Source organism: Camelus bactrianus, chromosome 1 (genome assembly GCF_048773025.1).
Source record: "Camelus bactrianus isolate YW-2024 breed Bactrian camel chromosome 1, ASM4877302v1, whole genome shotgun sequence".
Classification (NCBI taxonomy): domain Eukaryota; kingdom Metazoa; phylum Chordata; class Mammalia; order Artiodactyla; family Camelidae; genus Camelus; species Camelus bactrianus.
The window spans coordinates 51,493,585-51,519,217 of record NC_133539.1 but is presented as its reverse complement, the minus strand read 5'-3'; the positions used below and the strand labels follow the sequence as shown (position 1 = coordinate 51,519,217).

At 41.9% G+C, this 25,633-nt stretch overlaps 1 protein-coding gene across 1 annotated transcript in view; it reads left to right on the top strand.

Annotated features, from left to right (window-relative positions):
• Nucleotides 1-17,293, top strand: part of DRD3 (dopamine receptor D3) — a 35,152-nt gene extending 17,859 nt beyond the window's left edge. The window contains exons 3-7 of the mRNA XM_074364858.1: nucleotides 3,348-3,490; nucleotides 9,745-9,941; nucleotides 13,981-14,117; nucleotides 14,216-14,263; nucleotides 15,411-17,293. Coding sequence (XP_074220959.1) covers nucleotides 3,348-3,490; nucleotides 9,745-9,941; nucleotides 13,981-14,117; nucleotides 14,216-14,263; nucleotides 15,411-15,747 — 862 coding nt within the window. The 3' untranslated portion in view covers nucleotides 15,748-17,293. The remainder of the gene's footprint in view (nucleotides 1-3,347; nucleotides 3,491-9,744; nucleotides 9,942-13,980; nucleotides 14,118-14,215; nucleotides 14,264-15,410) is intronic.
• Nucleotides 17,294-25,633: the final 8,340 nt, after the last annotated feature.

The window sequence follows — 25,633 nt, the reverse complement described above, 5'->3', positions numbered from 1 at the left end:
TAAGGAGGCTCCTGCTCTGCATCTGGCCTCCAGGTTCCCTGGATGCTGAGAAGACATGAAAAATCGAGCATGCTTAGACCCAGCTGTACATATTAGCTCCTTTGAGCTGGCATAGGGTTAACATTGTTCTCTTATGGGGAAGGAGGCCTTCAGGATCCACGAGGCAGTCAGTCAACAGCTTCTTAAGACTTGCTTTGTGCAAAGACCTACATGGAATACCAAGGCTATAAGATGATTTGAGCCATCATGTAATTTAAATCATATCAGGGGCTATCTCTCTGCAGCCATGAGGCAAGTTCAGTAATGAGGCAAGACAACTGCATGCAGAAGGGAAACGTGATTGATTAGATAGGAGTGCTCTGCATTCAGAGTTAGAGGTCTCTGTAAGATGGAGAGGACTGGGCAAGTTACTGAAGAGCTGATGTGGGATGAAAGGAAGGAAGGAATGAGCTATCCAGGGAAGGAAAAGGGATAATGGATTGAACAAAGGCTGTTGAAGTTTCCCCATCACTTAGACAGTTTGGCTGCAGTTATAAGTAAGTGTCAGGGACCAACAGGAGGTCAGGTTGGCAAGGCAAGTTGAGGTCATGTTGGGAAAGGCTAAGAATTGACATTGTATTTGTCTTCTGTTGCTGTGTAACTAATGATCACAAATGCAGTGACAAACTGTATCCATTTTTTTACCTCACAGGTTAGAAATCTGTGCACAGTGTAGGTAGCTTCTCTGCTCAGGGTCTCTCGGGGCGAAAACGAGATGTAGGCTGACTTGGGTTTTCATCTTCCAAACTCATTCTGGTTGTCAGTGGAATTCAGTTCCTGGCAGTTACAGGACTGAGGTCCCCACCTCCTTGGCTGTTGTCAACCAGGGGCCGTTCTCAGCTTCTATAGGCCTTTTGCAGTTCTCTGCCAAATGATCTTTTCCAAAACATGGCCATTTGCCCCTTCAACACCAGCAGGATTATTTCTCATGTTTTGAATCTCTCTGGATTAAAGAGGGCCCAGTCCCTTTTAAGGGCTTGCCTGATTAGGTCAAGCCCACCCAGGATAATCTCCCTTTTCTTTTCTTTTCTTTCTTTTTTTTTTTTTTTTTTTTGTTGTTGTTGTTTTGGATATATAGTTCATTTTACAATGTTGCATTAGTTACCGATGTACAGCAGAGTATTTCAGTTATACATATATATTCGTTTTCATATTCTTTTTTATTTTAGGTTATTATAAGATACTGAATATAGTTCCCTGTGCTGTACAGTAAGATCTTGTTGTTTATCTGTTTTATATATAGTAGTTTCTATCCACTAATCCCAAACTCCCAATTTATCCCTCCCCTCCTTTCCCCTTTGTTACCCATAAGTTTGTTTTCTATGTCTGTGAGTCTATTTCTGTTTTGTAAATTAGTTCATTTGTATCATTTTTTAGATTCTATGTTTAAGTGGTATTATATGGTATTTGTCTTTCTCTGTCTGACTTACTTTATTTAGTATGATAATCTCTAGGTCCATCTATGTTGCTACAAGTGGCACTATTTCATTCTTTTTTACGGTGGGTAGTATTCCATTGTGTATATTTGTACCACATCTTTCTGTTGATGGATGTTTCGGTTGCTGATAATCTCCTTTTTGATGAACTCCATCTACTGCTATGTGATCTAACCACAGAGTTCCTCTAGCTCTACAGGGCATAAATTTGGGAGGCCATCTTAGAATCCTGCCCGTCTCCGTTTTCAACTGGGGGGCCACGGGGTAAGGGAGGGGAATAATGAAATCTATTTTGGGATCTGGCTGCAGGAGACCAGCCAGGGGGCTGTGGCCATCATAGAGAACGGTGGTAGAAAAGAAATGCAGGGATAAATGGGGAAGACACCATAATGGGCACATTCACAGGACCTGCTATCCTTCTGTCCAAAATGCTCTTCTGCCTTAACTCATGGCTGGCGCCTTCTGGCCTCACTCATTCCTCTATCCACTTATGTTGCTTTGCTCCTTCTTACGGCCTCCCTTATCCTTAAACATGCCACCCAGCTTATTTCTTTCATAATACTCTTCATTTTATATTAACATGTTTTTCCCTCCACTCCACTCAGCTCCAAGCTCGATAAGGACAGAGGCAATGTCCCATTTGCACATCTCTATATTTCCAGAACAGAGCCTGATGTATAGTAAGAAGTCAATAAATACTGAATGAATGAAAGGTTAAAGGAATGGGTGATCAAATGACATGGAAGGGCCAAAGAAAAGTAAAAAAGCCTAAGTATTGGATGTGGATGTCTTGAAGAAAGGCAGGAAGTAAAGTCAGATTTAGAGATGTAAGGAATTACATCTGTTTCAGACAATTTCAGTTTGAGACAACCATGGAACAGTTGTTCAGGTAAGTCCAGTAAGCAGCTGGAAATGTATGTGAGGAGATACCACAGAAAAGACAAGATCCAATAAGAATAAGGAACCATGCTTTGACCAGGTAAAGGCCTGTGCTGTAGGCTGAATTTTGTGTCCCCTCAAAATCCTAACCCCCAGTGTGATGGGAGTAGGAGATGGGACCTATGGGTGGTGATTAGGGCTCCACTCTCATGAATGGGATTAGTCCCCTACTAAAAGAGACCCCAGAAAGCTCCCTCATCCCTCCCACCATGTGAAAACACAGCAAGAAGACAGCCGTCTACAAACCAAGCAGTGGGCTTTCGCCAGACACCAGATCTGCCGGCACGTTGCTCTGGGACTTCCCAGCCTCCTGGTCTGTGAAAAATAAGTATTTGTTGTTTAAGCCACCCAGTCTATGGTATTTTTGAAATAGCAGCCTGAACTGACTAAGACAGCATGAAAACTTGATTTTAAAATAAGCCTTCCTTAGATATTACTCATCTCTACTTACAAAATCTCTGCTACTTGGAATAGTTGTCACTATGAGGGTTAGAATTAATGTTATGGTACAAGCAGGGATAAACATCCTCTTTGGGCACAGTTCCATCATTATCTGAAAAACTGTGGGAGAAATTGAAGGCACCAAAACCATCCCCAGAGACTTCAGGGTCAAGGGTGTGTGAATACAAGGCTGGGATCTGCTGGGCTGTCAACCAGCACTGGGGAGAGAAGCTCTCCGACAGCCTCGTGTTGCTCTGCTAACCTTTTTATTCTTTCTTCCTTTCTCTGCTCACCTTTCCCAATGAGTTCGTCATCTGTCTTATCTCAATCTTTCTTCCATATTCACTCAAATATCCTCTCTCTACGTTTCTCCAACCAACTTATTTTTCTCCTGCCGCACATATCAACCCGATTGTTTCTCCAGTGATCTCTTTCAGCCTGTCTTTTGAATCTCTCTCATCACGTCTATCCTCTCTCCCCTTCCTTTTCTAGGTACACTGCAGTGGTCATGCCAGTGCACTACCAACATGGCACAGGCCAGGGCTCCTGTCGGCGCGTGGCCCTCATGATCACAGCCGTCTGGGTACTGGCTTTTGCTGTGTCCTGCCCTCTCCTCTTTGGCTTCAACACTACAGGTAACAATGATGCCCCCACTTCCAACGCCTGCTTGAGTCACAGCACATCTGAGTGGCTGTGAGTGGTGCTCAGCGCTGAAATGTCTGGCCCCTGGTCAAGGCACTTTGTAATCAAATGAGGTTGCTATAGACTGCAAGGCTTTGGCCTTTACTGATTATAAATAAAACAGAAAGCAAAGCCTCTTCAGTTAATGGCATAGGAATAAAGTTCTGCCCTAATTAATGAAACGTCTGACTTATTCCTATTTTGAAAGAAATGCCATTGTATTCATTTGAAGAAATGTGCCAGTTAAAAAGCTATGCTATATGAATAATTCAGGTGAGGTTTTGCTAGTGAAAAAACAATAATTCATAATGGATTTACAATGCAAAATAACATCATAAAAGCCCTGGAGTGGGATATCCATTTCTAACTTTTTACTCAGTAAGAATCATTTCTAGCATAATAAATTCCTAAATTATTGCAAGATGTATTTTATATTTTTTAATATATGAAAGTTCTGGCCATGATACTTGGCACATAGTAAATCTTCTTTTGGATGGATGGATGGATGGATGGACGAACACATGGATGAACACTGTGTATACCTAGACGTCTGGGATTTTTAGCTATGACACTGATCCAGATTTGCACCTCATAAGGGTCAGTGCCTTCAGTGTCTGTTCCATGACCATGATCTTCCAACCTCAGGAATTTCATGTGTTGAATGAAAACTATTAGCACATACAGTAAAGTTGTAGGTGTTGACAATAAGCTCTGAGTGTTCACTGAGAACCAATGGACTCATGTTCTGGTGTTCATGTAGATTTCTTGTTCTGTCCGTTTGAAGTGGCTTGTTCATTTCCTATGTTCCAAGTTCATAAATTTCTAGTATATATGTACAAGTCACATAGCTGTGTACTTGTGTTTACACAGATATATTATATTGTAACACATTACGTATAAATACAGGCAAATCTTAACTTTTAAATTGTCTTCAAAGAGGCATTTGCTGGACAATTATTTAGAAGTCAAAATCCATTTTGGAAGACAGAGGTTCTGGAGTCAGAAAAACCTAGATTCGAACTCCAGTTCCACCACTTAACAGCTGTGTCTCCCTTGAACAAGTTACTTGACTTCTGAGTTACACTTCCCTACTGCTAAATGTGGAATGATAATACAGCGGGCCAGAAACCTGAGCAAAATCGAGTATGTAGATTCAGTCTATGTATTTAGTTAGGAAGTTTTCAACATTTATTTTTATATATGGCTTCCTGCAAATAAGTCCAGCAACTTCATCTCTAAAATTACATGTTTGAGGGGAGGGTATAGCTCGGTGGTAGAGTGGCTGCCTAGCATGCACGAGGTCCTGGGTTCGATCCCCAGTACCTCCATTTAAGTAAATAAATAAACCTGATTACCACCCCCCCAAAAAAAAAATAATTTTAAAAAAAAGTGAAATTACATGTTTTTAACTCTTTATAATACTTGACATCTTACTGCATGTGTCATACAGCTTTACTTGTTACTGTTCAAGGTTGTAATCAAACCCTGTAAATCTTTATGTGATTGAGGGGACTTACTAATTGAATTTTGACTCTATATAATTTTCGTTTTAATCATTGACTTTAGAATCTAAGCCTACATAGGGTATAATTTCCCTCTGCCTCCTTCACAGAGCTTTTTTTTACAATTAAGTGAGGATTAATTTGGGATAACACACATAGACATGCCAAGCACATACCACCTGCTCAAGGTCAGACTTGTTTCTCTGCCACATTAGAGGTTAAGTAGCCAAGTTATCCAACAAATAGTTGCCTGGCTAACTCAAAGTGTCCCTAAAATATGCCATTATTGTCTTTGCATGACTCAGTGCCACTTACCATTACCACTCAGCAATGACACGTTATACACACAAACATGCGTGTGCATCACACCAACGCAACATTCTCAAACACCACTAGAGAGGCTGACTCTGGCACTAAAATGCCATTTTGATGACTCTAAATGGGCTTTTTGGGTTAGTCTGATAACTAAGCCACCTTCTATATCCTTGTTTCTGGAAGAAAATGCATTCTAAGTTAGAATTTGTAGTACAGGGCACTTACTACCACTGATAGACTGAGGCAGTCCTCACCCCGGCCAGCAGCAAACCCCCACCAACGTTCACTGGGCTGTGTGATTCCTCTTACTCATTCTTGGAGGCTGACGGGGGTGGCCTTACTCATGCTCACAGACACAGACATACACACATGCTGGTAACATTTAGTCTCAAAATCTGACGTTAGACAGGGTTCCCAGTTAATGTCAACATATAAAGTGAAGGAGAATGATGAACTACTTGCAGTGTTGTTGCCACCAGTGAGATCATTGTTCCAGAAACAAAATTCAGAAAAATCTTTCCAAAAGAATTTTCAAATAGAATTGAGAAGGCAAAAAAGGCTTGTGACTTAGCACATACAGGCTCACTTCTCTCTCATCTCTCTCTCCTTTACTTTTATTTTTTTATTTATTTTTTAATTAAAAAATTTTTATTGAATTATAGTTGATTTACAATGTTGTGTTCATTTTTGGTGCATAGCAGTGATTTAGTTATACATATATACATATATGTATTCCTTTTCATATTCTTTTCCATTATAGGTTATTACAAGTTATTGAATATAGTCCCCTATGCTATACAGTAGGACCTTGTTGTTTATCTATTTTATGCATAGTAGTTAGTATCTGCAAATCCAGTACTTTTAGAGGCACTAACTAGATTAAGCTCTCCACTTATTCATATACTGTGTTAAAGTGTCAGGTCCATTGTAAAAAACCCGATAGATATTAGCTAGTGTTATTGTTGTTATTATTATGTATAAGAAAAGGTTCCTCTGCCTCCACATTTAACTATGCCCCTGCTCCAAGGACAATCTAAACAGTGGTAGCTCTGCTGGTGGTCAGAAAGGAGCCTGGTAGTCCCACCCCAGAATGCAGTTCAGGGAATTTGCGAGCAGGACTCGTGAGCCCAGTCCTGCTCTGCCTCAGTCCGACCTTCACAGCATAGCTTCATTATCTTGATGGATGTGGATTCCTCGAGCACCTCTTGCATCTGTAAGGAAGTTCCCTACTTCATTCGAAAGCCCAATATAAATGACTTCTCTCAGCCATTTTTTTCCTACTCCCTTCATGAAAAGTAGAGGAGGAAAGGGCAGGATTCTGCCAACAACACCAGTGGCTGGATGTTCACTAAGTGCGACACAAAACAGAACTTCCTGGCATAGCTCTTCTCTTTATGAAATGGGCTGCCAGGGGGATTGTGAATTGTCAGAGCGCATGAGGCAGAGCAAAGTTGAACTTCAGTTTCTTCCAACTTGGAATCACTCTTATTGTCTAAGAAAAGAGTGACATGCCTTTCTGGGCGCACACACAGAAGGCAGGATCTTGGGTCACAGAGAGTTCCAAGGCCTTGGGGTCTGGCTGACCCGTGTTGCCCCCACTCCCAGCAGAGGCCCAGCCATCAGGAGCCAAATATCACATCAAGAGCCCCTCATGGCAGCGGAGGATGGAGTGGTAATACTAGAGGAAACCCTAAAGGTCACTGACCCTTTCATTTCACAGATAAGAAAAATAACTAGTATTTAAATTTCTGCTAAATCAGACTCACAGACATAGTAAACAAACATGGTTACTGGGGGAAAGGAGGTAGGAAGGGATAAATTGAGAGTTCGAGATTTGCAGATACTAACTACTATATGTAAAATAGATATAAAACAGTTTTTTTCTGTATAGCTCAGGGAACCATATTCAATACCTACAATAAAAAAGAATATGAAAACAAATATATGTATGTATATGCATGACTGAAACATTCTGCTGTACACCAGAAATTGACACATTGTAACTGACTATACTTCAATAAAAAAATTTAAAAATAAAAATTTCTGCTAAATCAGGTAGCTATTGTGTTATTAAAAATTCCAGAATGGATAAGCAATAGCTGGTGACGAGGGTTTAAGAAACTTTCAAGGACAGGAAAACTTAAAGTCTTATCAACTGCCTTAATTTTCCTTGGAAACAAGGAAACAGAGGATGGCTTTTTAGATTTTAGCAACAGAACGCCTCACCTGGCTTTCAGAACACTGGAGCTGGGTGTGGTGGGGCTTGGTTGAGAAGCACAAAGTTAAAAGGCTTATTGTAAAATCAAATTCATCAGGATCTCCTATCTTGGAAACAAGTTGAGGACAAATCCTTCAAAGAGCCAGAAGTTCATGAATCTCTCAAGTTAACTTGCTTGTGGCCTTGCCGTTCACGTCACTGCAGGACCTGAGTTCCTAGGCTAGCCCACAAAAGATATTTGGTGTTTTACCACCCAGCACAGTGCCTGGAATACAGCAGGTACTCTGTAAGCGTGTGTTGAATGAGTACGTGGATGGGTCCTCGTCATCATTTTTTCCTCCTTAACTGCTGTGATTCACTGGGACAAACATCCCAATCTCAGAGAATGGGGAGTCCCCCTACCGGCCTTCCCCATTATCAGCTAGTGACTGCTTAACTAAATGCTCATCTGTACACTTGGCTCATTTATTCATCTTTCATATATTCATTCAATGACCATGGTGCTGACAGCACTGTGCTGTTTCAGTTAAATAATTAGGACCAGGTACCTCATCTCCTGGAGAAGCATAGCTCCTGGGTGCCTCACTGCCCTTGCCACTTCCCTGGGGAATCAGCAGAGAGAAGCTTTCAGAATTGCCATGTGTGGTGCTTCACTCTGCCCTGCCCGCAGGACACACACCCAGGCCAGGCCAGGTCACTGAAGGTTGGGGCAGGGCCCCACTCACTGCCCAGTGTCACTCCGCCTACTGACAAGCCTCATGGGATGCACAGGAGAGGCTGCAAAACTCAGTCTAAGGACAAGCAGCAGTTTTTTATGTAGGGGAGGAAGGAAGGGATGACAGCGCGGGTTCAGTGATTGTATATCGAGGGCCTTCCTTTGATCAGCGATCCCAAAATAGCTCTGTGTTCTCTCTTCACTTTCCGTTTTTCAGACATATGCTTTCAATATTTTTAATGGAAAAATAAATACTGGCACATGATAAAATATAAGGTGTAATGAGATATATATATATATATATATATATATATATATATATATATACACATATACCCTTACATGTAGATTACCAGTTCCCCTGTCTCCCTCCCTAAAAGTAAACACCAATATTCTTAAAAGATAACACTTGAAACAAGTACATACACACACTCATGCAGCACACCTGTGAGTGTGTGTGTGTGTGTGTGTGTCGATTTTTACACAGATGGAAGCATGCTATACCTACTTTTGCTCCTGTTTTTTTTTAAAGTAGTAGTTAGTGTGTAAAATATAGAGTTCAGAAGAAAAGGCTCCAGGGACCTCCTCAGGAAGAGTGGCAGGAGCATTTCAGGACATAAAGCAAGGACAAGGACACAACTCAATTCACATTGTCCACGATGACAATATGTTCACTGGCTCTTTTCCCATCGCACTCCTGAGCATAACTGGGATTCTCTGAAAAATAGAATTGCCTACATTCAGCCACCACCTGCCCCACAATTGGGATTCACAATTGGAGACCTGGCATTCTCAGCAAAGAAGTCTTTCTCCTTTCTTTCATTGCATTCACCCATCCTTTGATGCCTCCACACCAGCAGGCCCTTTACTGGGAGCTCCAGCCCTCCAGGGAGCCTCTGGTCAGCTGCTCTGTGGCCCTCCACCCAGCGCCCCAGGCCACGTTCCTCTGTGACACTTAGCACAGTATGCGGAAGGGATCATCTGTCTGTCTAGACCGTGAGCTCCTTCAAGGGCGGACACCATATCTTATTCATCTTTGCAGCCCCAGTGTAGAGCAGTGTCTGGCATATAATCACTGGTAAATTTTCTTTTTAAGTGACCTGTGAGCTGCACAATGATGAATGAGACCTCGTATCCTCAGCAAGTTGACATTGTAGGTGTCTGAGACTGTCCCCTACCCCCACCCTCACAACTTAAACACACAAAAGTGGCAAAAGTAAAGGGCTGTGGGACATAAAGGAAGTGAGAGTTGCTTCTGACTGAGAAACTCAAGCAAGGAAGCCTCCATGGAGGAGGCAGCACATAACCTGGGACATGAAGATGGGGTAGATGGGACCGGCCCCCAGTGCTTCTCAATGCTCCATGTAGATTAGGCGGTGGAGACGCCATGTTTTGTGCTCCCTGCTGAGGTCCCTACTTGGCCGACGGCTTTGCTTTCTCCCCTTCTCTCACTCACAGGGGACCCCAGCGTCTGCTCCATCTCCAACCCCGACTTTGTCCTCTACTCGTCAGTGGTGTCCTTCTACTTGCCCTTTGGAGTGACTGTCCTCGTCTATGCCAGGATCTATGTGGTGTTGAGACAGAGGAGACGGAAACGGATCCTCACTCGACAGAACAGTCAGTGCCTCAGTGTCAGGCCTGGCTTCCCCCAGCAGGTAAGCACCCTGGAGGGGCAGGAGGAAGACAGCACCCAGCCCCAGGCCTCCCCGACTTGTGTCCAGCAGTGCATGTCCTTGCCTGTACTGCTACACTGGGGACACACGTTTGACACCCACCTTTTAATCTGCAGGCATTGGCTGTGCTTTAGAAGTAGGAAATCCAATCTCAAAAGTGCGTTGATAGTCTTGCCTAGAGCACACTTTACTTGGTAAATTGATAGGATAGTTTCTGGGCTTGTTCTACTTCCCTCCAAAGTCTTCCATGGCCCCCAAATGGCCCGCAGTTCAGATGTCACACAGGTATGAAGTTTTAGTGCGGCAGCTTTACCATTCACTGCTGGTGGGTTCCCAGAAATGGCTTTTTGGCCAGACCATTCATATCAAGAATCACTGGGTATCCACTGAAACTTCTTTTCCTTACTCTGCCTCTGTGCCAAAACCCTAACCAGCTGGTGGGATGGGGTGCTGATGACAGATTTTATTAGATCTTTCGAGACTCTGAAAAGGAAGGTCATGGAAATCTTCCAATTGCTTGGGTTGTAAATTCTGCTTATTCCCGTGCCTGGCAAACACTTTAAGATGTACTTGAAGCATGAATGGATGATTGCCAATCACTTGAAATTTGCTAGGAAAGAAACAGAAGGAATATTATACAGCTTGGAATCCTAGACAAACAAATAAAACACACCTCCAGCCAAGGTTAATGAGCAGCCTAAAACTGAATGGGATGTTTGCCAAATGTGAGATGAAGACAATTAAGCAGCTAAATATTAAATTCTGGTGAGGTTATGAGATAATAGAAGTCAATATGTTCAAGGGCTTCATAGACAGAGTAAAAACTGAGTTTGATCTTGAAGGCAGGTCCAAATTGGATGTCTTGATCAACCTATGATGACTTGAGTCAGAGTCAGTGTCTTAAACTCAAATCCCAAGGCTTGTGTAGAATAAGAATATTGGTCCCCCTGAAACAGGAGGTCAGGACCCAAAGCTGAGGATATGAATATATTGTATTCAAAGCATTGTCATCTGAATGACCCAACTACGTAGAGCTTAACCCACAACTGTTTCCCATTCAACCCACCCTAGTCCTCCTGTCTGCGGCTGCACCCCATTCGGCAGTTTTCAATAAGGGCCAGATTTCCATCAGATGCCACAGGGAAAATGGTAAGTAAGCCATACCTCTGATTGTAGGAAAAGATTAAGAGATCTTTTCTCAAGACATTGGCTTGACTTGATTTCACTTCTACCCTCAAATGGAATCTATCCCCAGTCCCACAGTTGTATCTATACTAAACAACAGATCTGAGATCCTATCTGATTTGAGCTTCAGAATAGGAACTATCTAATGATATTCAGAAAGCACATGACTATTGGCTGGATCCCGATGATTGGAGCCAATGACTCTTGGATGTATGTGTTATAAAGATACCACCCAGAACCACCTGCATTAGAGGGAACAGGGAGCGCATCATGGTAACAGGTATGCGCAGAGCCAAGGGAGGTTAATGGGAGACTTTTAAGTGCCTATTTGCCACTAAGTGTGGGAAAAGCCAAGACAATTTCATGATCTGTGACTCTTGTTCTTCCAATTCAAGCCAGCCCTGCCTCCCCAAGCAAGCCATGTGTGGAGTGGGGCCTGAAGGTGTTAAATAAAAGACCAGTATTCTTCTCCCTGAACACCACAGCCAAGTAAATATTAGGAATGAAACTTCAAAAGCCCATAATGATGAAGGTCTGAGCCTTGTCTAATCTCTGTATAATTAATTAACCACTCTTACACAGGCCTCATGTAGCAGTTACAGATTCCTGCTGTAAATGATTTTTTTTAATGGATAATAGCTTTAAAGTTGCCTATGGCAAATTCAAGTTCTGAGAAGGCTCCAAGGACAAAAGAAGGAAGAGTGGTGACCACAATGAGATTAGAGAACCAAGAAGCTGGCACTGCCCGGTGTGTGGAGAATTAGGTTCTGTCCTGCCATCTGGGAGTGGAGGGCTCCGCCAGCCAGATCCAAAGGAACCCAGTGTTTTTCATGTCAGTCATGGAGGTCGTGATAAAAGTTTGCAGAGAGAGCCGAAAAATACACTCACTAATACACAGTTTTGAAAGAATCACTTTCCTTCTATAGGAATGAATTTCCAAATCTGAGAAATGGGGACAAGCTGTACTAGATCAGAGTTCTCAAACCTGAGATTTCCTAAGTACTCTCAGAACTGTGTCCCCAGTCCTTTAGTTTCAGATATAATGCATTTGAAGTTAAATATTGTCACTTTTAGAAGATCACTAGACACCAGCTCAATCATAAATATAATCTTGGTTACAATGGTCATTCAGGTAAGACACAATATACTTATATTAGTTATTAGAAAATCCCATCAAAACGAAAAACAAATTTAAAAAAAAAATGTTATGATAAAATCCCTACAAATACCTCTGTGGAGCAGTTTTTAAAACATTAAATCATCTTGAAGGCCACTTGCATTCATTTATTCATTCATTTATTCAGCAATATTTCTGAGTGTGTACTGTGTACTTGGCCCTCTGTAAGTGGAAAACTATGGTTCCTTGAACTAAAGAGAGACTAATGAGGGTTTTGGTTGCCGACACTGACTAACTTACGCAAAAAGGGAATTTACTGGGAGGATATCAAGGCGCTCAGACTCAGTGAGAAGGCTGAAGGACAGCTTCAGAAGATGCTGTTCACACCCAGGGAAGACTCTGCGTAGAATACCTGGGACGCTGGACACTGACTGTCACCACTGCTCAGTGAATTCTGAAGTCTCCCTGCTTCCTGTGCTCCAGTTCATGGTCGTAGGTGCAAGTCTCCGACTGGCTGGGCTTGGTTCATGTACCAGAGTTCTAGCTGCCCGGTGGGGAGGTCGCGGAGAGCGAGTATCTGGCTTTTATGGCTTCAGTAAGGGTGCTGGGGAATCCTACCTTCTACCCAAGATTGACACAGCATCTGACTCTTCAAACACGGGATGAAGTTCAGAGGCTGAGCACACATGCATCCTCCCAAAACACCGGAAACAGCCGCATGTCTTCAGTTTCTACTCTCAGTCTACTCATCCCAATCCACTTATTTTCATTTCTTTTTTGTTTTACAAATGAGGCTCAGGGACATTAATTAAATGCCTCTGTTAATTGAAAGTTAATTAAACTTCCCCAAGGATGTGTCCACTAAGTAGGAAGCTGAGACCAAAATCCTACTTTTTTATATTTTTTATTATTGAAAATTTCAAAAATAAAAAAATAGAAAGATAAATATAACTAATCCTTCAATAGCCATCAGCCAGCTTCAGCAATTGTCAACTCATGGCCCATCTTACTTCAACTGACACTCCCACCTATGTCACACACCCCTATTGGATTGTTATAAAGCAGATCTCAAACATAACATTTCAACCAAAAATATTTCTGTAAAACCCTCTAAAGAATATAGGCTCTTTTATAAAAACACTTAACCACAAGATATCACACACACACACAAAAATATTAACAATTCCCTAGTATCACTGAATATCCAATGTTCAGATTTCCCCAATTGTCTTGTAAATTTTTTATAGTTGGTTTATTTGAACCAAATTTAAAAAGGACCCACCCTTTGCACCTGGTAAATGGTGGTGGTGTTGTCATTGCAACTCACTTGTTGAAGAAGCTGAGTAATTTGTTTTGTAGTTTTCCACATTCAGATTTTTCTGTTTATATCCCAGGGGTGTCATTTAATATGTTCCTCCGTCTACCCAGGTCATTCCAAATCAAAAAGGCCAGGCTATAATTCTGTGCTACCCTCCCCAAGGGATTGTTGTGATTCTCAAATGTTCTATATGTGGTAGACACTTTTTAGCTGTAAAGACAGAAGCAGATTTTTTTCACCTTAACTTCCCACGAGCCCACCACTCTCAGATGTACTGTCGGTAGGTTTCACACAATGATGTTTTTTTCTTCCTTCTTTGTATTCTGTTTCCCTTTCAGGAACAGTCAGAAGACAAACAATATCCCCAGAAATGTCAGGACTCTCTCTTGTTACACCTGCAGCCCCTCTCCCCTGGCAGGACACACATGGAGCTGAAACGTTACTACAGCATCTGCCAAGATACTGCCTTGGGAAGACCAGGCTTCCAAGAAGGGGAAGGAGAGTTGAAAAGGGAGGGGAGGACTCGGAACTCCCTCAGCCCCACCATGGCACCCAAGCTCAGCTTAGAGGTTCGAAAACTCAGTAACGGCAGGTTGTCGACATCCCTGAAGCTGGGGCCCTTACAACCTCGGGGAATGCCACTTCGGGAGAAGAAGGCCACCCAGATGCTGGTCATCGTACTCGGTGAGTTTGAGTCAGGTGAAGTTGGGATGGGTTGGATTTTGATGGGTTAGACTGAGTTTAGTGGAGCTGGCAGAGGATACTAAGGTAACCATTTTTGACAGAAATTGGAAATCCAATGATTGTACTTAATGATAAATGTTTATAATATAAATGAAAGGAGTTTGTGTGTAAATGTTAACTCTGATGGAAATTCAAAAGACCTAAACTGAAATTTATGAAACCAAACATATCACCTAATTGAGCTGTAGATTTTGTGTATCACTTGGAATTATAATGAATAAATCAAACAATAAATAATGATTCAATAGAAGTGTCTGGCACATATTGGATATTTACTAAATGCTTACCTATTTTCAAATATAAAGTGAAAAAACAGAGATACAAAAAACTACTGTCATATGGCATTATAACATCGAGATTATTTTAAATACAGAGGAAAAAAGACTGAAAATTAATTCACTAAGATGTCAAAGTGATTGATTGTCTTTGGGTGGTGGGTGATTATTTTGCTTTTCTCTATTTTTCCACATTTACCAAGTTTTCCATAATAAAATCAGTGCTAGTTTTTATAGTAGAAAAATACCAACTTTATTTAAATAAAGAAACAAAAAATTGGAAGGTCACAGGTACCATGGAGTTAGTGAAGGCAGTTCACTGACTTTCATTGTCACTGCTCATTGTCACTGAAGAGCTGCAAACTTCTCCTATCTCAGGGACTTCTCACATCTAGGGAGCCCCTATGTTAATCTCAGCAGACCTAACTGTGTCAATTGTGCCTTTAAGGTCTGCTTCTCTATCCCGTGAGCGCCTAGGCTTATGTCATGTACGGACAGACATTAAATAAATATTTGAATTGAATTGAGAAGTAGAAAAAAACTAGTAAAGAACTATCTAGAGATCAAACTAGAAAATTGATTTAGGAGCAAAGGCCTGGGAAGAGTCAAAGACGTTAGCATGTAGTTTTCTCATCCAAAAAAAAAAGTTACTAATCACACCTACTTCATAGAGTTGGTGTGAAAATTAAAAGGGTATTAAAACTTCCAGCATAGTGGCTGCCACAAAGGAGACAGCTGTGACTCATTTTTATGTTACAACAGAGGGAGTAAGCAAACCCCTTACCCAGTTTTTCTTGTCCTTTGCAACGTAGGGACCTTCATTGTCTGCTGGCTGCCTTTCTTCTTGACCCACGTTCTCAATACGCATTGCCAAGCATGCCATGTGTCCCCGGAGCTTTACAGTGCCACAACGTGGCTGGGCTACGTGAACAGCGCCCTCAACCCCGTGATCTATACCACCTTCAATGTCGAGTTCCGCAAAGCCTTCCTCAAGATCCTGTCTTGCTGAAGGAGGAGAGGACAGAACACTCCCTGTGCCCACCTCTCGCTGCCAGGCCACTGGGCCACTGCCAGGGCTGCTCAGAACGACTATACGATGTCCTCTGGCATGTGGCAGCGAGAAGATTCCTGGAGCCAGGACATCCCTGAGTGGCAGGTGTAACCAACCGCGTCCTCCAGAACAGAATGGCTTACCTTCCCAGCTCAACTCTGAATGTCATCCTGGCAATCTTCAAGTGGTTGGGGGGCCCCTGAGTGATAAGCAATAATTCAGAGAGAAGCTGATAGAACACGACTCCACACACACACACACACGATTGTCATCAGAGGCATGATTCATTGCAGTGAAGGAAAAAGGAACAGATCTCATAACTCTCCAGTTGCCAGGGGTCCTTGAAAACGCAGGCAGTAAACCATCTTGCAGAACAGCCAGTCTCTCTTCCTTCAAACTTCTAATTGACTGTCAGGCTAACCTTGTATTTTCGTGGGCTCACTCCCTTTGGTCATTGCTTTCCTTCACTCTATCCTGAAATATAACTGCAAGGCCAGGGCTTCTGTCTTTCTATAGAATCTGATTGGTTACCTTTGGTGAGAGAAATTCGTCACCCTGAGGAAGACATGGTCCCACATTAGGACCTGTGCTTCATTTCTAACCTTACTCCCCCTGTATTTTAGCTCTAGCTAAGAAGCCCCTTTGATTCCATCCCCTTACTCTCAGAGTTTAAACTCCACAGTAATGCAATATGGGGATATGAAGTGAAAAAGCAATGACAATTCCCACTGTAGCACCACTGTTGAACCTTGTGGTTCAGGATGTGCTTTAGACACGCTTTTCATAGCACTGTAAGGTTTTCCTACTCAGGCATCTCCGTCTCCTGCTTAACAGAGATCCATTACTTTCAGACCCTGAAGCCCATTGAGTATTAAGTGTCTATAAAATGCTCTTCACCTCCCAGGCTCTGAATATATGACAATCAATAACACAGCTCCTGCCCGCAAGGAGCCCACCACCTTCTCCTGTGTTTGGCCATTTACTTGTTGAAAGGTGGTGGGGACTCACCTAGATGGCCAGGGGACCTCAGAACAAAGGACACCAGGCGGAGTAGCAGTCCAAAGCCATCACTGGGACAGTCTTTGTAAAGTCCTAGTGCAGATCCTAAACATCATCACTCCAACAACTGAGATGAAAGGTATAATAGAAGTAACATGCTAATGTCGTTCAAAATTGCATCTGTGAGGAACTTGAATATTCTTACCATTTTTTTTTCCTTTCACCTATAGAAGCTATTTCTTATTGATTGCAGAATCAAGATACAATTTGTGGATAATTTATGAAATGTTATCATCCTGAACTTCAGTAAATTTACTGTGAAGACCTGTTAGTGCATAGGCATGATAGATACTTGCTGCAATGCTATGAAAATCTCAGAATGCACAGGAACTTTATATGGAATCCAAGGCTTCCCTTGCCCCATTCCTCTAACCCTTAAGTATTTATTAGAAGGAAATACATACTCCTTAGTGAGTCAGCTACTGTTACTCCTGAACGCTTTCAATGCCAAAATTTTTAAAAGTTACTGTCTATAACAATGCTGTCTGCCCACTAGTTTTTGTACCTGGTACCATCTAGCTTAATAGGTTTAATGTACAAGTAGAACTGGAGATGGAGACAACTGAATATCAGAAGAAGTAAAAGTACGTGATACCTAAGTTTTTCCATGCAAAATAAACAGCAAACGGGTGGGACAGTGGGGTGAAAGCTTACAGAATTTCATGTCAAAATCAGAGTTTCAAAGAGAGAGGTATAAACAGCATAGGTATTAATATATTTGTGAGGAAGAATGATAGCAAATTCAACCCTTATGATAACTTTAGGGAGATAATCATTTTACAGATGAGGAAACTGGGGCAGGGTGAGGTTAAGAAATTTGCCTCAGGTCACACAGTCAGTAAGTGGCAGAGCTGGGAGTCAAGTGTGCATCTGCCTGATTCCCAAGCTCATAAATTAAACACTATGACACATCACCTCCCACCAGAGGGGTAAAGGGGTGGTGAGAAAAAGATGGAACAAAAAAATCCCTGAGAGAGCCTCACCCTGCCCCACCCACCTCCACCTTAGACTTTCTGAAGAACCCAGCCCAAGGCATTACTCTCACTCCACTGCCAAGTCCAACTTCTGAAACAGTCACACGGAACACCCAAAGTCTACTTCCACAGAATCATGGAACAGACCTGAGGGACTATTTGATTCCACCCTCTCCTTCAATTACAGAAAAGGAAGCAGAGGTTCAGAATTGTCCCACAGCTGCTTAATGACAGACAAGTACTCAAATCTGCTGAATCCTAGTTCAGTGCTCTTTCTACTTCACCGCACTCCCTGAGAGCCCCATGAAAACTATACACTCTATACAGATACAAGGAGAAAGTCATATTGTCACCTTCATAATTAAACTGAGAGGCACTTTTCCCCTAGACAACATCTCCTTCCCAGAATTCCCTTCTGATCCTGGAAGATCCTCCTAGGGGAATCCCAAACACTCACTTCGGCCTCTTCATCCTGGGATTCTGCATTCTGTCCTCTCTACCTCTACTTCCCACCATGAACCACATTCTTAACCTCAGAGCGTGCTACATTGAGAGCCAGTATGGCCAAAAATCCCAGGAGAGATGTTGGCCTGAATAAAGCAGAGCAGAGTTCTTGGGGCAAACCAGGTCTGGAGCCCAAAGACACCTCACAGCAGCCCACATACTATTTGGGTGAAATGCAAATAGTAGGGAAACTCAAGTAGATTACAACCAACATTCAACTCAAGACCTTACGTAAATATTTCCTTCTTCTAGGACGCCATCCTAAAAAAATATTCTATTCATTACTCATTAACTAAATCAATCTCTTACTCAATAAATGTTGATTGATTACTTTGTATGCGCCAAGCATGGTGCTTGGTGCTGGGCAACATGGTCAAGGAAGACATAGTCCTTGCTTTGAGAAGTTCATAGTCCAGTGGGGAGGATGAAATCCTGGTTGCAGTGATGACCTATTTGTTGTCTACAATAAAGGGATTCATGACGTTTGGAATTCCGTATTCAGCCTTGAGAAGGCTTCCCAGGTATGTATTGTCAGAGTTGAGACATAATTAAAAAGTAGGAAGAGTGTTCCAGGCAGAGAAAACTTCTGAAAAGCTAAGGAAAAGAACAAGCAAGGAATATGCAAGGAATCTCAAATAACCCCATCTGGCTGTAGAGACGAGACCCTAGGGACAGGACAGGACAGGGAAGGAAAGGGCCTTATCTTTGGAGACCTCCTCCAGCTCTGCTCATGTGGCAGCTGAGCTGGTGGTGACACCTCTGGCAGAAGATCTCAAGATCTTCTGCTTCCCTGCATGTGGGCAACACACATGGCAGAACATTTATTATTGACTCACTTTACTTCTCTCTGAGCTACAGTGAATTTTAACAGACGCGGAATTCGATTTGAAGTCTCTGCTCTTTTCTCTACAAGAGAAATGGCTAGTTGAGCGGCTGTAGAGTTAAAGATTGTTAAAATTAAGGCAGTTCAGAGAGTTTGGGTCAGAAATCAAGAGAGGTCAGGTGAAGAGATTTGTCTTCCTGAATGCTTGGGTCAGAACTAAACAAAGAAGCAGAATGGTTAAAGGATTCGCTGAGAACTCGCTGTTTCCTGGAGGTCCTGACTCCCAAGACCTGCGCTCCGTTCATATGGTACCTGCTGACATCAGAAAACTGAAAAAGCTTAATTTGAATCAACACACAGAGAGCAGAGAGGAGATGACAGGCAATTAACTTGATTCCTCCTTTCTACCTAATTCTCTCCTCATCAGCTTAGAAAGGGAGTGAGTTTCCATGACTACCTCCTGACATAGAGACTCAGTCGAGGGTGATGCCAGTGTCGGCTCCGGCTCCGGAGCACACACACCGGAAGAGGCAGAACCTGGGAGTGTGCGCCAGGAGCAAGACCTCTTGCTCCGCCTACCCTCACCTCAGTTAATCGCCCAGCCTCCTCCGTCGTGCATCAAGTGCCTGCGGTGCAGTTTGCTGGGTACTGGGAGGAGAGGAGAGACGGCCGTAGGCCTCTGAGGATGTGCCCTAGAGAGAGAGCTGGGCTGCGTCCAAGATGGCTCTGACCCCCTTTTGGGAAAAACGACGGACAGAAATGATTCGAAGACTGGAGTGCAGGCAGGGACAAGCGACCTTGGGCAAGTGTTTAACCTCCATGCGCCTCAACTTCCTCATTAATATAATGGTGACCTGAAGGCCTTCCCCATAGACCATTTAAAGATTAAATGGCTAATATTAGAAGTGTTTTGTCAACTATAATAGCTCTAACAAATATAAGAGATTATTATCATTGATATTATTATTTCCCCCTAAGCAACAACTAACTGGTTCACAGCCCACCTTGCTCTCTCTTTGCTGATTCTCTAATTGTCTCAAGTTATTAGGCACAGTCTGTACAGCCTCCCACATGAAATCTGATTTTTCTCTTGTCTTTTTTATTCCCTACATGTGCCCAGGATACTTGGCTGAATTTGTAGTCAGATTGTTAAGCAATTGGAGAGTCCCTAACAGGGCACTCTTCCCTGCTCACACAGCCAAGTGCCCGAGTGTGGCGTGATCTAACACCAGACTGACGGCAGATGCTGGCTTGCTAAAGCGACCTCCGGACCTCTGTTCCTCCCCGGGCTAGGAGAAAGGAGCAGAACACATCTATTCCTCAAGACTCTCCATCTTCGTTCCTCATGATCTCTGAGCCTTTACTCCATCTTTTCCTGCCTGAGACAAGAGCATTGGATCTGGTGCTCTAGTTTCATGGGGCTACTGTAACAAATTACCACAAACTGGGTGACTTAAAACAAGAGAACTCTATTTTTTCACAGTTCCAGGAGCTGGAGCCCAAAATCAAGGTGTTGGCAGGGCCATACTATCTCTGAAGCCGGTAAGGAAAAATCTTTTTTTTGCCTCTTCCTTGTTTCTGGTGGCTGCCAGCAACCCTTGGTGTTTCTTAGCTTGACAGCATAACTCCAGTCTCTGCTTCCATCTTCATACGGGGTTCTGTCTTGTGTGTCCAGGCCCAATTTCCCTCTTCTTATAAATCACTGAGTTAGGTCTCACCCCAATCCAGCATAACCTCATGTTAACTTGAGTACGTCTGCAGTGACCCTATTTTAAATAAGATCACATTGACAGGTTCTGGGGGGATTAAGACTTCAACATATCTTTTTGTGGGAATACAAATAAATCCATAAAATATGGTGAACATGATCGCCAAAGGCAAGAGGACTTGGAACTTGGATGACTTGGGGAAGTGTACAAAAGCTCTGGCATTCAGTATGTAAGAGGTCAGTTTCCAACCTCGGCATATAGTCCTCTCAGTGGCCCAAGTCAAGTCTGCAAACTTCCTGGAGCTCAACTTTCTTAACAGTAAAAGTGATAAGTCTGAATTTCTAAGCTCTGACAAGACACAATTCTAGAAGGATATAAATTATCTTCTGAGCCCTAAAGTCTTACAAACATGCTTATTAATGAAAATCAAAACTGTCCAAAGACAATTCTCAGTTGCTTCTCTGTGTCTTAAAAAAAGGAAAGAAAGAAAGAAAGGAATTCAAAAGGAAACTCCCTGGATTGAGGAATAGAGCTGAGGAACTATCATGTGGCTCTCCCCCTCCATGCAGCACCACTTCAGACTGACTAAGGTGAAGGGGAGGGTCCCTTTAAGAAAAACTGACAGAATTGATTCTTGCATTGTGATCTGAGCAGACTCCAGAAGACTCCATAGTAAAGACCCTTAAAAAGTTTGAAATTCACCACAATGTATAATTATGGGGTTTGTGAGTTGGAGGGGACTTTAGTCCAATCCATTAGTTATTGTAGAAATTCTCTCTAACATCTCTGATCTACAATCACCCAACTGTAATAAGGAGTTAGCTCACTTCTTCCCAAGACATATGACAAATCATCCTTTAGAAAATTCCTCCCTCCTTCAAACCAAAATTCACCCTCTTATAAAATCTACCTCTTGGTCCCTATTCTCTCCTCTGTTTCTTCTCAATGACAGCCTTTGTGTGATTAAGACAGTTCTCCAAAGTTTCAATCCCTGTATCTCTACTTCAAGTTACATGTTCTTACACTGTTCATCTTGGTTGCTTTCCTCTGGTTGTAGCCATGTTATTAGTATTTCTGTTAAAATATGAGACCCCAAAATGGAATTCAATCTTCTATATGTTGTTTAACTGTGGACTCATTATTCTGCATGATTGGAATATTCAATTTTTCATGACCCATATTGAAACTCTAAGAAAGAAATTTGCATCCTGAATGGTTATGTTTAATGTGACATGCCTTAAGGATCAACACCTATACTTGAAGACAGGATCAGCAGAGGGAGGAGTTGAACTGTGATGCAGTCACACAAAGAACTCAGATGATACTACAGGGAGTTCTGGAGAGGGCAGGGCCTTTACAGCCCCAGCCAGTAATTGGATGAGGGCTACCTCTGGGGCGGAGGCGGGACTTAGGCAAGGACTCGCTCTTCAGTTGAAAGCTTTCGACTGTTAACACTCCTAGCAACTGGGGGAACACATTCCTCAGTCCTGAAGAGGGATCTGAGTGGCACACCACAACATCCACTACCGCTCACCCTTTGTGACATTCCACTTCACTTTCTTCATATAATAATAAATTCTAGAAACAGCTTCCTCAGGATTCTAGTTGGTCTCTCTTCCTATGGAAGTTCAGGGGGATGGACTATAACTTCTGCCACAGCAACTGGTTTCAAATCCAAAGCAATTCTCATCATCGCCCCTACTACTATCTACTCTACATTTCCTTCACTATTGATTAACACCCTACTGGTCTAGGTGGCTTACCTGTTGCAATGACCCTGAGGGACATGGTAACTTTCTCAGGCTATAGGTTCTGCACTCCCCCATTACCATTAAAATTAAGTGAGGGAATACAAAGAGATACCTCCATGGATTCTATCCAGATAGCAGGTGTATTCTTCCCTGTTCCCACTGTGTAACAACATCCCTAACTTCTAATGATCATGATTCAAGTATAATTGCCAGGATGCTCCATCACTTACCTGTTGGTCTCCTGGCACAAGGAGCTCCAGATGACTAGGTGGAAGCTATAACTTAAAGCTTAATGGGATTCTTATCCCATAGTGGACATGTTCCTCCTTTAAGAAGAAAGATCTTTATCTCAAAAAGTCAAGCATAGCATTGCTATATGAGCCAGCAATTCCTATGTATATATCCCCAAATTGAAAATGAATGTTCAAATACTTGCATGGAAATGTACATAGTGTAGCACTATTCATAATAGCCAAAATTTAAGAAAGAAGCCAAATGTCCATCAACTGATTAATCAACAAATAAATTATGGTATATCTATATATGAATATTATTCAGCCATAAAAAGGAACAAATTAACAATACATGTTACAATGTGAGTGAACCTCAAAAACATGATAAATGGAGGAAGTCAGACAAGAAAAGTCAAATATTATGATTTCATTTATATGAAATACCCAGAATAGGTAAATCCATAGAGACAGAAAGATGACTGGTGGTTCCCAAGGGTGGGAAGAGAGGGAATAGGAAGTAACTGCTTAATGGGTACATGGTTTTCTTTAGGGGTGACGGAAATGTTTTGGAACTATATAGGTAGTGGTTGCATAATAGATAGAGGTACTAAATGCTACTGAATTGCTCACTTCAAAATAGTTGATTTCATGTTATGTGAATTTCATCTCAATAATTTTTTTAAATTTTAAAAAGAAATTTAAAAGAACAAGGAATTAGAGATTCTATGGCCTTGGATTGGAAGACTCAATATCATTAAGATGGCAATTTTCTCCAAATTGATCTATGTATTTCATACAATGCCTCCCAAAAGTCAAACCGACCTTCCTTTTTTCCCAGAAACTTATAAGCAGGCTATAAAATTTATATAGAAATGCAAAAGATTCAGAGTAGCCAAAATAATTTTGAAAAGAAGAACTAAGTTGGAGAATGTTTACTTCCCAATTTCAAAACTCACTATAAAGCTACAATTATCAAGACAGTATAGGATTGGCATAAGGATAGATACATAGATCAATTGAACAGAATTAAAAGTCTAGAAAGAAATTCTTACATTTATTGTTAACTGATTTTCAACAAAGGCAATTTGTTGGGGAAAGGAGAGCCTTTTAAACAAATGGTGTTAGGACAGTTGGATATTCATATGCATAAACATTAATTTAGGCCCATACCTCATGTCATCCCCCAAAATTAACTAAAAATGGATCATAGAATTAAATGTAAGAGCTAAACAATACAACTTCTAATAGAAAATGTAGGTAGAAATCTTTGAGACGGACAATAACAAATGTTAGGAGGTGGAGAAATGGGAACCCTCCTAGATTGCTGATGGGAATGTAAAATGGTGCAATCACTTTGGAGAACAATTTGGCAGTCTCTTAAAAACTTAAACAAATTTACTGTATCATCCAGTGATTCTGCTCCTGGGCATCGACCCAGGAGAAATTAAAACAAATATCCATACAAAGACTTGCACATTATTATTCTTTGCAACGTTATTCATAATAGCCAAAAGTTAAAAACAACTCAAATGTCCATCAATTGATGAATGGATAGACAAAATGCAGTGTATCTGTACAACAAAATATTATTCAACAATGAGAAGTAATCAACTAGTGACATATGCTATGACACAGACAAATGTCAGAAACTTTAATAAGTGAAATAAGCAAGCCACAGGAGACTGTATGTTGTATGATTCTTTTTATATGAAATGTCCAAAAAGGCAAATTTACAGAGACAGAGAGCAGATCAGTGTTGCCTGGTTCAGGGGTTGGGAACAGGGATGTAATGGGCATGAGGAGCTTATTGGGAGAATACCAATGTTTCAAAACTGATTTATTGTGATGGTTGTACAGTTTGGTAAACTTGCTAAAAATCACTGAATTATACACTTGAAATATGTAAATTATACTCTATGTACAGTATGCCTCAATAAAATTATTATTAAAAAATAACAAGGACCTGTAAATCTGCAGAGTCCATAATTGCAGGGACAAGAAGTACAAAATTCCTCCAGTGCGTCAGGGAGAATAATGTCAAGCAGAGGTGCTTGTACTTCTGCTTCTTGTTTCCCAGATCCACGTATTCTACTGATTGCATCAGCACCACATATCGGTTTTCAATTTAGAGTGTATATTCTGTCCGAAGTCTGCTGCCCCATCATCAGAAGGTATCATCTCCAGGCTGATGCCTCTACTGTGCATCGAAAAAGCTATTGCACATTCTGTTAGGCTAGCAGCTTCCGGGAGGTATAATATGTTACAGAAGCAGCTGATCACATGGTCACATGCACACAGCCTTACTTCCATCATATAACCAATTACCTTGGTCTGATGAAATGTTTGACAGGATTGTATTTCCAGTGGATCAAATATTACATAAGCACTGTGGAGCTGAGACTGAGTAGGAAAGGTAAATGTATACTGGAATATGTGTCAACTCAGTCAATTCCTATCAGGAGGCATCACAAGATAGAAGGACCTATTGTAATAAACTTGCCATTAAGAAGCTGATAGATCACTTTGAGAGCTAGAGCCACATTGGGCGCTCAATGTTGGTGTCTTTTGCTGGCAGGCTGGATATTCAACAGCCGCAATAATTAGATCAGACTTAGCTAGTGGGAGCCCACGTTTTGGGGCCATGCATAGACCCTATCCTTGCCACTCTTTCACAGGCCATGGTTGTTGTACTCGTCCATTACCATCATAAATGGGCAAGTGAGTATTCTTTTCAGTCTCCATTATGTAAGAGCAGAACTACCTCCTCCTGGTGATCAAAGTCAGTTTGCCTTGCTAGGCTGGTGACTCCATCTCTTACCTTCTAGCACATGCATGTGCCTCTTGCACCAGCACTGGTAGAAGTTGGCTGACATTGACCAGCTAAGACATTCTGTTTCTTCAATTGTGGTGAGTCGACTGGCCAAGTCATTC